Source organism: Ursus maritimus, unplaced genomic scaffold, assembly GCF_017311325.1.
Source record: "Ursus maritimus isolate PB19 unplaced genomic scaffold, ASM1731132v1 scaffold_9, whole genome shotgun sequence".
NCBI classification, from domain to species: Eukaryota; Metazoa; Chordata; class Mammalia; order Carnivora; family Ursidae; genus Ursus; species Ursus maritimus.
Window position 1 is genome coordinate 45,292,992 of NW_024427107.1, and position 12,756 is coordinate 45,305,747.

Below are 12,756 nucleotides of genomic sequence, written 5' to 3' on the forward strand. Positions count from 1 at the left end.
CTGTTCAACATATGACTTCTTAAGCATACAACAAATAGCTATTATAATGTAACTTATAAGCAAAGTAGAATTATACCTCAATAAAGTGGGGGGAGAGTACAATGGTAAGGCTGAAAACCATCTTCTAAGGGATTATTGGTGTTAGGTATACACTTCCTTTTTTTTTTTTTTTAAGACTTTTTATTTCAGGGGGGCGGGCAGAGGGAGAGAGAATCCTGAAGCAGACTCCCCACTAAGCATGGAGCCCAGTGAGGGGCTGATCCCAGGACCCTGAGATGGTGACCTGAGCCGAAATCAAGAGTCAGCCGCCCAACCAACTGAGCCACACAGGCGCCCCAGCCATACATTTTCTAGGCTAACTCAGCATGCTTTATTTTGGGGTGATAAAAGCCACCAAAATATGTCTAACTTTTTCTTGACTTTTTTTCTGGGATCCCCGAGGACAGGATTGAGACCACCCTAAAGAAGGAGAGAAGTACCTGGCACTCCGTCTCCTACAGTCCAGAGTCCAAATGGGCCCCTGGCCTCAGTCCTCCCGGTGAGCCTCGGTCCACACACGGCAGGGGGAGGACTAAAAAGCACCCGGAGAAGAAGAGTTGCCTGCGTTGCTGAGTGTTCCTTTGTTTTGTATCGTAAGATTACTTTGGCCATTATTTTCCCACTGAGGCTTGGAGTCTGTTTGTTTTTCCACAAATCAGGACTACTCAGCTCTTCTCAAATTCACTTTGAGGGCAAACTTAAGGTAATTTCTCACTTAGATATGTAGCATCAAGTTTGCTTCCCAAGTGTCCACATGGGGATGCGTGCAAGCTACGAGCTCACCACATACGGACCTAGACCAAGACCTGGCTTTAGGGAGCACGTCAGTCCTTCAGACAAAGCCTGCACGTGATTCCCTCCTGAGCACCCACAGGGGTTCAGACCCTGGGGGCCTAATCACAATTGAATCAGCTCTGCCCTTTTTTCTTCTATTTTGTGAACTTTTCACACTCGTGGGTTGGCCTGTGAGCCGGGTGCTTATGCCTAATTTTAGGAGCATGAACAGCAATAGAAACACATACATATGTCTAGAAGTGGGGAGAAGTGGTGTTGGTGAGAGCAGATGCCGCAGGAGAAAATCTGGCTGACCGGGGGCCGGTTTTGCAGATATAAATGGAGTGAATCTGTAGCCTAGAGCACACACTGGTGGTTTCCGAAGCCATGTCACACCACTAAGAAGTTACCTGAAGGGTTTCAGTAGCTGCCTACCTTTACAAAGTTCATACACTGGCTCATGTCTTGTCCCGGGCTGAGGGGCTAGGCTGCTGGGAAGGTCCCACCCTGCAGCACCACACAAGAGTGAGGTCATCACCCCCGGGACAGACGGGGGCCCACTTCTGACCTCTCTCGGAGCCTGCAGTAGGGAAGGCCACTCTGGCAGTCGGAGTTTAGACTTTTTAACCACTGATGAAGTGTTTTGATCCAGAAGTCATTCAAACCCGCAACTTCTTCTAAATAAAGATAGGCCCGATAATCCCCAAAGGGGCTAATCGTTCTTTCTTCTCCCACGTAACTGCTAAGGAATGTGTCATTTTACAAAGTAAGTTTTGAGTTTTGTCTTCCGCTATCCCAGTTCCTTTCTTCTTCATGGTATAAACTATGGAATGCACGCCATCACTTGTTTCTTCTCGTATTCTGATATCGATGATAATCTCTATGTCTTGGAAAAAAAACTACTAAATACAATCCTTCTGTTTTTGCCATCTTAAAATAAGGGACAAACTGCTCTGTTCATTTTATAGGAATGTTGCATTTGTGGGGTGCCTGGGTGGTTCAGTCGGTTAAGTGTCTGCCTTCGGCTCAGGTCATGATCTTGGGGTCCTGGGATTGAAGCCCACATCGGGCTCCCTGCTCAGCGGGGAGTCTGCTTCTCCCTCTCCTGATCCCCCTACTTGTGCTTCTGCTGTTTTCTCTTTCTCTCTCTGTCAAATAAATAAATAAAATCCTAAAAATAAAAAAAGGAATGCTGCATTTGTGTATACGTAGGTACTGATCCCTCATCTCTCTTAGCTTTATCTCCTAACTACTCCCCAATCTAAAACTTTGCCAGCACACAGTGGGTTTGCTCATCATTTCCCACTCATTGTTCCATTGGGGCATATCCTAGCCGTTCACATGTGTGTCCCCATCTCTTCTCCACTTGGCTCCACTCCTTCTTCAAAGTCTCACTTCCCCATGGGCCTTTCTGACGATCCCCAACTTCCGCCGACACACAGGTCCACACTACACATTGGATACCCACCATGTGTTGTCTGGGATTACTAGCTCTCAGGTATCAAGTTGAAACATATGAAACCGACAACATTCAACTATTTTTGACCTACAAAACAGCAATTGGGTATGTTTCAATCTCATATATGCACCTTCTCACCCCAAATACAAGTTCTCTTTGCATCCCTAGTGTCTCCAACAGGCCCTTACACAGTTTAAGTGTTTGCAATTAAAAAGAAATTGACGGACTATTCTTAAATTGGCAAAATAGTAGATAAACTTCTATTTTAATCTGAAAATGTATCCTAATCCATTAATACCATCACCATGGATGATTTGGGATGTTTACTATACCACCCCCACCCCGCAAAAACATCCTACCACTGCCTAAAATATAAATATAAAACTTTATGGCACTAGAAGTTATGTCTGGAGGCATTGCTTTATAAACATTACAGGGCTTTAATAGATTCTACACTTCAGAAAGATCATTCTCAGAATTTTCATCAGTAAACTTTATATTCACCAGAATGTGTTTCATATTTATTACATAATTAGTTACACAATCCAGTAAGAAAAGAACATTAGAATATTGCACTATATCTAATTACATTACATAGATTCCTCTGTCCCTCTCCATTACTGCAGTCTTAATTCCATATATAATTACATTCATTATCATGATAAACTGAAACTAGATAAGGAAAAATCTAGAGAAAAAAATATCCATGGTTTTAAAGCTAAGAGACTTATATAGTATCTGATTTTGAGTGCAGGGCCCCATTGCTTTCCAAAATAAAAATATTCAAAATAGCATGTGATTATTGAGCTGAATTTCATATTCTGAAGAGAAAATACAATTACATCAGTGGAGAAACAGAGAACTGGGCAGCCCGTTACTTTGAGTCCACCCCTACTGGTAGGCTCAGAATTATGTAAGGAAAGAAATTAGTATTTCATCACCTCCTTGCTCGGTGCTGCAGATGGGTCAGCGAAGTCCCGATTTCTTTTTCAATGATTCCGTTTCTCAGAGCCGCGTTATCCGCAGGTGATGAGTCATGCCTTCAGAACTTAACCCCAAGTACATTTATAGTGTTTTATGCTGAGCCTGTTATTCGTGTCGTATCAGAACACATCGAAGACTTCATCCAGCCAGGTAAACATCTACTAGACTGGGGGGGGGGGGAGAGAACAAACTTATACTAATTGATTTGGATTTGCCACTTGTCATTTATGAGTCACTAAAAGCAAACTGTATAACTTTGGTTCATATTTCTTTTTAATCTTAAGATTCACAGAGTTCTGAAGTACCCTTGGTGAATACGGTCCATCTTAATGTCAAGAGAAAATGGGAAGGGGTCAAATTTCTTCCACTGGTGGTGGGCAGCCCACTTTCAATCCCCAAGCTCTTTCACTGTGGAGACAACTCAAGAGGACATTTAAAAACGTGAGAGTTTCTCGTCAAAGGTCTTCTTCCTTTATGGTCCCAAATACACAGTCAACTTTGGCCATCTCAATCTTGCTTTTTCTTGGCAGAAAACGAGAAGAGTCTTTCTGTTGTGAAATAAACAGAGGTCAGAAATGTATGTGAGAGGAAATAATTTCCATAACAACAATAATAATTACGAAGTCAGGAATGTTAAAATAATGTTAAAAAGGCAACAGAAAGGTTACATTGATTTAAGCAATGGTTATTTCAAGTGTTTTTTTCCCCATAGAAGCTTTAGTTTGGGGTAGGTGTCTGTGTTAGGGCTGAGAGCGCCTCCTGCTGGTGAGCCGAGGGCCTGTGCAGAGGGCCTTTCCAGGCACTGTGTTGTCAGAGGTAACATTTGGGTCCTGCCTCTCCCATCCTTCCCCCCCCTCCTCTTAAGTTCCATACAACTTTCCATTTTTAACTCTACCTCAAATCTTTAGTGCACGCCCCACACAAATACAAATTTTTAACAGGTTTTCTATTTTAAAACATTGTAAGAGGTTATGGTTGCTATAAACCTTCAGTGAGTGTATAGTTGGCCTTCGGTATTTATGAAATCTCAAAGACTAGGCCATGGCTTTGTCCCTGGTGAAATAAATGTGCCTCAATGGGCAGATAAGCTAAAAAAATTTTTTTCTATGAGGGATCTGTCTTGATAGACAGGCCCCATGGCAAAGTGGTTAAAGGAACAAAAAACTTTATTGGGTAAACAACGAATAAAGACTGTTTCAGTTCCAATACTGGCTCTGTCATTTACTTGCTGTGTGACCTTGAGCAAGTTACTTAACCTTTCTGTGTTTTCAGTTCCTTTGGCTATAAACCAAGAAAATAATAATAGCTGGGTTGTTATGGGGATTAAATGAGTTATAAGTGGAATGCAATTAGAACAGTTCTTGGCTCAGGACAAGCTCTATATAAAGGTTTGCTAAATAAGTTGGAACTCAGTATACTTGGGCAGCTTCTGACATGCTGGACCTGCTTAGAGCATGAGGGAGGCTGGCCTATTTCAGCATTGCCGCTCATCTGAGAGGACATCTGAATTAGTTATGATGTTGATCATAGTTGTGCTATGTGTTATCTGTTGTTCTAGAACAGTGGCTCTCAAATTTGGACATGCATCAGACTCGTCTGGAGGGCTTGCTAAACACAGATTACTAGCCCCTATCCCTGGGGTTTCTGAAGAAGTAGGTTTGGGGCCTGAGAATTTGAATTTCTAATAAGTTCCCAAGGTATGCGGACGGTGTTGCTCTAGGAACCACACTTTGAGAACCACTGTTCTAGGATAATAGCTCCAGTCCTGCTGTACAGTAGACCCCCAGAGGCGCTTTTAAAAATTCCGTTGCCAGGCCCCTAGACCAATTAAGTCAGAGTCTTGGAGGGTGGGGCCCGGCCATGATTTGTTTTTAGAGCTCCCCAGGTGAGTCCAATGCGCCACCAAGGTTGAGAACCACAGCTCTGTGCTAATCACTATGCCGCTGATGAATCTGAGGGATGCAGTGATTACTACCTACGCTTTACAGGTAACGAAATTGAAGCTTGGTGCAGTGTTCCCCACTGGGATGCCTGCTGTAAATGCTGATCTGCTAAATCAATCTTTTGGAGTGGGGCCCGGGAATTTACATTTTAATAAGCACCTCAGGAGTCCCTTAAACATTTGGTTTTTTATCTGCCTGAGGACACATCGCCAGTACATGGTGGAGTTCTTATCTCCCGTCTCTGATCTAAGCAGCCAGAAATGCTGCTATTATGAAAGAGAGTAAGCTTTGCATTTAGTCTGTTTTTAAATTTTTTTACTCAGCTTAGTCACTCAAGAAAGGGCCTTATATTTTCATAAGTACTGTACTTATATACTTAGTACCTTTAAATACACAGCCAGCTATGTAACAGGGGTAGACCCATAAATTCCATTCAAATGCTACTTGGAGGTCACCTTTATTTCACTTACATACACGAGGATTTGAACCTAGAAAGAAAGAGTTAGTTAAGGGCACAGCTCTGGAGTCAGAGCGTCTGCTTTCTTCCAGCATTGATTACTGTGCAACCTGGGCAAGTCACCTAACCTCTCTGAGCCCATTTCCTCCAATGATTTATAGGACTTTGGTGAGAATGAATGTGGTAATCCCCATTAAAGTGCTTAGAACAGTGCCTGGCAATAAGTACCTACTAATGCTTTCTAATAGGACATTTATTGTTATTGTTATCTGCCCAACAGACCTAAATGCTCCAAACAGTAGGTAATAAACTTAGAGACTGTTTTCTACAGAGTACACTGCAGAGAATTCATGAAAAGAAAATGTAAACCAGAAAGAGGATTTAAAAAAAAAATGCATGGAGTGTAGAAGAAAATCACTAAAGAATTTTATGTTCTTCTTGGAAATTTTCTATGTAAAAATTCAGGAGAGCATGTCTCCTGGCCCTACCGGGTTCTACAGTAAAAATATCATACTTCTGTGATGGTCCTCCAATTGGCCCAATCCTATGTGGAGGAGCTTCTGAGAAAGAAAATTCTGGCTTACTCTTAAAAGTAGAATGACTCCGGTTACTTAATGGGGGAAAAGGACAGATTTATCAAAATTATAATGTATCAATTACATAATTTTACTCACAGACCTGGCTTTGTTGAATGTGGTGTTTTTTACTTTTGCCTTGTTCTGGAACTTCTATCTGCTAAATAGATGAGTAAAATGTCAGTCAGCACAGCCTGGAGAAGCAAGCACACAAATAATCTATTTAACTAGCACATTTTCCCTTCCACCATAATCCTCTTAATGGTCTCGAAGGCTGCCAGTCAGCCGGCACACCTGCTTCCCGTCCGCACATCCCCCTTCATTTACAAACGCACAAACGGTGCAGAAATTGAGCCCCTAAAAGTGAAGTGAAGCTTCATGTTTAACAGTGGTGGTTGCCTATAGATTTTGGGATTTAACACAGCTTCTAAAAGGACTTCACGTGAAATGAACTCCAAAATCCTGAAATAATCCGCAGAGCCCCAATCCATACGCTGAATCAAAGCCAAATGGGGCTTTGATTAATCAAAAGACACCAAGGATCAAGTGAAGATCAAACGGGAGCTCGAGACGCTTGAATACACCTCACGTACATCAGGTAAACTTAACATAACAGTCAGGGTCCTGGCAGAAAACAGATGGCACACTCCTGAGGAGCGTTCTTTAAAAAAAGGAACGATTTAATGGAGGTGTGGACAGGATTAAAGTGAGTCAATGGGGCTAGCCGTGAGGGGCTGGAGGGTAATTTTTACCACTCCTAGGCCTGAAGGGGCCTGGGGAGCAGCTGGTATTGGAGGGGTGAGAGCTGCGGAGAGGAGAGGCCACCTCCAGGAGCTTGGCCCTCAGCAGAAGGCTGTGTCGACTACAGAGACCCAGCAGGGACAGAACTGGAGAAATAAATCCCTCAATCTCACTTTTCTTCCATGCTCCATCCAGTCTCGCTGGGTTTTCCCATGGGTGACCCCAGTGGGAGTCCTGAGAGCAAGATGGCAGCACACAGAGCTGAGTGTCCAGAGCACAGAGCGGGGTGGAAGAAAGTGGACAGGGAACCGGGAAAGGCAAGCAGCGTCTGGCACGCCAGGAAATATGACGTAGGCAGGGCTCAGGAGGAAGAGTTCCTAGACTCTTCTTCGAGGAAAAGAACACTCTTCTTAAGCAGCTAGCATTGTGTGTGGGTCTCAGCGTATCACTCTATCCCCGTAAATATCTCCTTCCTAATTGCCTTTCTCCTCCAACAAATAAACTCCTTGACTCTGGATCCTCGAGTTTCCAACCACTGTATGGTAAACAGAGTCATTTGTAAATGAAAGAATGAGGTGTGAGTTAATTAAGTTGTTTCTTATTGCTTATTCTTCATGAGAACATAGAGAGGAACATTTCAAAATAAGTGGGATAAATAACATGACACTGCAAGAGCGTTGTCTTTTAACTACAGTTAACTTAATATTGTTATAAAATAGACTGCTTTGAGGGATGCAAAGGACTTCCTTTAGGTTGGTATTAATAGAAATGTTCATAACTTTGAAGTATCGCTTAATAATTTTTAAAAAGCAATTATTAGGGATGCCTGGGTGCCTCAATCTGTTAAGCATCTGACTCTTGGTTTTTGCTCAGGTCAGGATCGCAGGGTGGTGAGATGGAGCCCCGCATTAGCCATGTGCTCAAGGCAGAGGCTGCTTGAGATTCTCTCCCTTTCCCTCTCCCTCCCCCTCTGCCCCACTCCCAGCTCATGCTCTCTCTCTCAAATAAATAAATAAAATCTTTTAAAACATCAGTTATTAAGTCTTGGCAAATGAGAAATTAATGCTCTGTTGCCTTACGTGTTTTGCTATAGTATGACTGTTACTGCTTACAACCTTACATTATAACTCGTAAGTAGCCTTGTGCAAGCAAGTACAGAAGTTGGCAAAAACAGCTCAGAATCTTTCTCTCTCCTATTCTCCTTCACCTTCATCCCCTCCCTATGTCAAAATAAATAAAACAGAACCCACTACAAATGTTAAGCAATTTCTGATATAATCTATTTCCTTGACTTACTTGAATAAGGGCTTTAAATATTTTATATACTAGGGGGAATAAAGTTGGGAGGGGAAGAGAGCAAATCCTTTTGACATAATGCAGTATTCCTATACCCTCTTCTTTATCAACAGGTAATTTCTTTTAATAATCTAACTAATTATTCCCACATAGTAATTTCCCCTTGGTTCTCTAAAATTGTGTCCACCTGCTATGCTCAGACCATTCTCAAGTGGGCTGTAATATATCTGTACTTCTGCTGCTTTCTAGACAACAGCAACTATTTGAAGGCTGACATTCCTGGGACATCAGATAACACTGCCCTTGCTGTTTCCCCTCCTCACCTGTGACAGAAACACACTTCAAAGCATGATCTCTGAGCCCAGTGGCCTTTTACATGGTCTGATCTTGCCCAAAATGAAAGAGGAGTGGAGAGAAAAATATATATAGTGATGGTAGTTGGCATTGGGGGTGAGAGGTATGAGGCAAACAAGAATCAGAAAGCCATTTGTTCTTTGCCATTTTCCAGAAAACCAATTTAGAAATTCAGAACCACTTTTTAGTAAACTTAAGGAAAAAATATACAAACTAATAAAACAAACTAGGTATGGATTATTAAAAATATAAATTGTTTTTTAATTCAGAAAATTAGTCACTATCTTATTCATGATACCTCTCATATATTCAGATTATGGTTCAATATACAAGATAATAATAATGATATACTTTCAGAAACTCATTAGGAACACATTCATTGCATAAAATACATCTGTTTTCTTTTCTTGATGTCTTTTAGATTTCTTTCAATGGCAGAGATTGCTGGTAGCCTACTCTATTATCCATTCTGCCCTTCTTCCTTAGTAATACCACCCAAATTTATTTGGAGAGACAACATACCCTGTAAAAAGACTACCTTTATTAGACTCCCTTGCAGGTAGGTGTAGGCCTGTGGTGTGACTAACTCTTGCCAATGAGCCCTAAGCCGAAATTCTGTGGGACTTCAGAGACCCTTCCTTAAAGAAAAGAGATGAGCCATTCATACTTCCACTCATACTTGCTGCCTAGAATGTGGATGTAATGACTGGAGCTCCAGCAGCCATGTTCAACATGAGGTAAAAGCCACACACTAAAGACAGCAGAGCAGAAAGGTCTCTGGTGACATCATGGAGCCACTATCCCAGCCCTAAATTGCCTACCCTTGGGTTTCTTTTAGATGAGAAAGACACAAACTTTTATTTTACCTAGGACCCCTCTTCTGTCTTTTGTTCTTCATTATATATAGCCAACCCTACTACTAACAAATACACTTCATTTTTACATAAAATTATTCCTAAAATTTTGTTCAGTTAAAAGGAGCAAATAATAACAAAATTTATTTATTAAAGGTTTTTGCGTAGGAGCATAGCTCTAAAAAAGAATGTTACAACTTTTTCCCCTTCTGGTTTGCAGTTAATACTGCCATTAAGACTATAACATGAAGGACACCTGGGTGGCTCAGCGGTTAAGTGTCTGCCTTTAGCTCAGGTCATGATCCCAAGAACCTGGGATTGAGCCTCGTGCTGGGCCCTACTCAATGGAGAGTCTGCTTCTCCCTTTCTCCCTCTTCCTCTGCTCACGCTCTCTTTCTCTCTCACATAAATAAATCTTAAAAAAAAATGTTACATGATTTTGTTGTGTGTTTACATTTTTTAGCGCATTTATTTGACTTTAAATTTTAACAATCTCTTCAGAAATGGTTCAAGTCTTACCTGTGAAAGCATTGCCTAAAGATAAGTTAATTAAGTTAGCACTAAATTTCTTCTTTCAAAGCCTTTCTTCTTCTTAGTATAAAATAGTACTATTTAATCTGCTTCTAGGGACTATTTGCTTTATTTATGGGGTTCATTTGGTTAAAGTTTCCTTAATTTCTCTCCCCCTTTCCAGATTCATGATTATCAAAATCTTGGAATCTCTTCTGCCTTGCAAAATAGAGACCCCTGGATCCTAGTCCATACAAGCCTTTTATAAGTGATACGTGTCAGTTCAGACTTTATGTGTTTACCTAGAAAATGAGTGCATGTCACAGTCATACATTTATACGGCTACTTTAAGTACCACAAAATGACTCGTTCTGTTCATCTGTGCTTTGTGAGGAAGCCCAGAACTCAGTATACATTCAAAAAGCTGATCTGTCTGCTCTTTTCACTTTCTGGGATCTCATTCTTCCCAGGGGTTTGTAGATGAAATTTCACGTTGAAATGTGAACTATCCCTACAACATCCCCTTGAAAACCCAGGGTTTTTGTTTTGTTTTTTTTAATTTTTTATTAATTATTTTAGAGAGAGAGAGTGAGAGTGAGCAGGGGGAGGGTCAGGGGGAGAGAATCTCAAGCAGACGGCCCCCCCTCCCACTGCTGAGTTCAGAGACTGATGAGACACAGGGCTCGATCCCAGGACCCCGAGATCATGACCTGAGCCAAAATCAAGAGTCGGACACTTAATCAACCGAGCTACCCACATGCCCCAAAAACCCAATTTTCCAGAGGAAGTTTCTTAACTTTTCTTTCCAATAACCAAACTAAGAAAAAAAGAGAAAAAGGAGTTTGTGGAACTAAAACTTGTTAGGTATTTGGATTAAGCAATGCACTATTGACTAATATGCTGATTTCACTATCGGCCACGGGAAAGGATAGGTTTCAATTTGTGTGCAAATCTAAAGAATGTAGTTAGTGTGGTTGTTTTTTTTTTTTTTTGAAAATTTTAAATAGGTCACTACCTTCTATTATTTAGCAAACTCTAGCTATTCATTGTACAAGTATTTCCTGCATCAAGTAGCTTACATTTTATTCAGCCACATTTGAGAGTCCTTCTCTCTTTTAATGGGACTACTTCAGCTAACTACTTTTTCTTCTTCTTTATATGTGTATATATAATAATTGGAACCTAAGGGGGTCCATCCTGCCTAAGAGGTTAGATTTTATGTCTCTTTAAAAAAGAGCACCCATAATTCTTTGATGGCTTTGATCTGCTACTCTATAGTACATTTTGAATTGTTTGAATACCAAGGGGCAGCAAATTTTATTTTCCCCAGGAAAATATTTTCAGTTCTAGAAGAAAGAGAATTAAGGACAAAATGCAACTATTTTCTCAGGAAAAAAAAGCTGCAAAATTTAATAAAGAGCAATGTTCAACGAAAGATGTCACCCATCCTCTTATAAAGGACTCAACTTAAATGATAACATTAGGGAACATTTCCAAATGTTTTCTGTTGCATTTTTAAAGATCAGTATAACATTCTGCCAAAAAAAAAAAAAATGTTTATAAATGTCAACCAGGCACTAGTATTTGTAATCATTTTCAAAACTCCAACGGTACTGTCTTATTTGGGGTATGCTTATACCATGATGGTGACAAGTCAAGTAGGAAAGTTTAAAACCTCAGTGTCTCTGTACAGCCTGCCACCAACCTTTTCAATGAGTTACTAGGCCGTTATTGAAGAGATACAGACTGGAAAAGCAAAGTTTAATTTTACACTGAGAAAAATTTATAGCCTTGAGAGCTTTTACTCTATGGCTTCTTTCTACTGCTAATGGCATTTTAATTTGGCACAGTGGAAGTATCGAGAAACTGTGAGTTCCTTCTAAAGACAAAATTATAGAGCTTATTTAAGTTCATCGCTGCCGTGTTAAAGACCTCTCAGGATCCTGACTTTATGATGTAGTTTTTATGGTAAATCTGGAATCTTCCATTTGGGGGAAAGCAGAGATACAAGAATACAGAGCCATGTAAGGACACTTCTCTTGGAAAAATGGCTTGAATTCTAAAGACTGAGCTCTTTAGAGAAGGCAGAGGGGCTCACTTCTGGGAGGTTGGGTTCCTCCCCGGAGGACCAGAATTCATTCCTGTAGGTTAGTGTTGGCTGAGGGTGGGAACTTAAAGTGAAAAACATACACAGTTAAGAGCACTTACCATTTCTGGATTCTCTGCAGCTAGCTTTACCATCTTTTCTGAGATCATCTTTTTCAAGCAGCTACTCAGCAAAAAAGCCTAAAGAATCCAGAAATAAAGAAGTCTCTCAACTGAAGAGATCTTGTCTTTCTTCCCTCCTCACACCACAAAGCAGATTTTGAACTCAGCTCTCCAACAGCATGCCTTTAAGAATTTAGATTTCACCTTTAATTTCCATAAATTTGCATAAGATGCAATTAGCAAGTAGCCATACATTTTCTTAATTACATGGATGTACTTACAGTAACTTTTAAAAAAGACAGAGAATCATTGCATTTACTAATCTCTTCCCTCTTAAAACTTCCCCTTATTTTCTCCTATTACATTGTAAGCAGCTCATGTTTTACAAGCAACAAATAATAAAAAGTGCTTATTATTGTAACCAAATCAACTGACGATGGCCGATCTTACATTTAATTGTATGCATAATTATTGAGAGACATATTACTAGGCATAGATATTAACCTGTCTTTCTGAAAGGGGTATTAGCACCTTATGGCTTTTATTGAACTAAAAAAAAATT

The 12,756-nt window shown here is 40.5% G+C and overlaps 1 protein-coding gene across 1 annotated transcript in view; it reads right to left on the reverse strand.

Moving 5' to 3' along the window:
• Positions 1 to 3,555: 3,555 nt before the first annotated feature.
• SNX31 (sorting nexin 31) overlaps positions 3,556 to 12,756 on the reverse strand; it is a 63,103-nt gene continuing 53,902 nt past the window's right edge. The window contains exons 12-15 of the mRNA XM_040625536.1: positions 12,195 to 12,272; positions 6,335 to 6,391; positions 4,700 to 4,702; positions 3,556 to 3,804 (exon numbers count right to left, since the gene is read on the reverse strand). Coding sequence (XP_040481470.1) covers positions 3,712 to 3,804; positions 4,700 to 4,702; positions 6,335 to 6,391; positions 12,195 to 12,272 — 231 coding nt within the window. The 3' untranslated portion in view covers positions 3,556 to 3,711. The remainder of the gene's footprint in view (positions 3,805 to 4,699; positions 4,703 to 6,334; positions 6,392 to 12,194; positions 12,273 to 12,756) is intronic.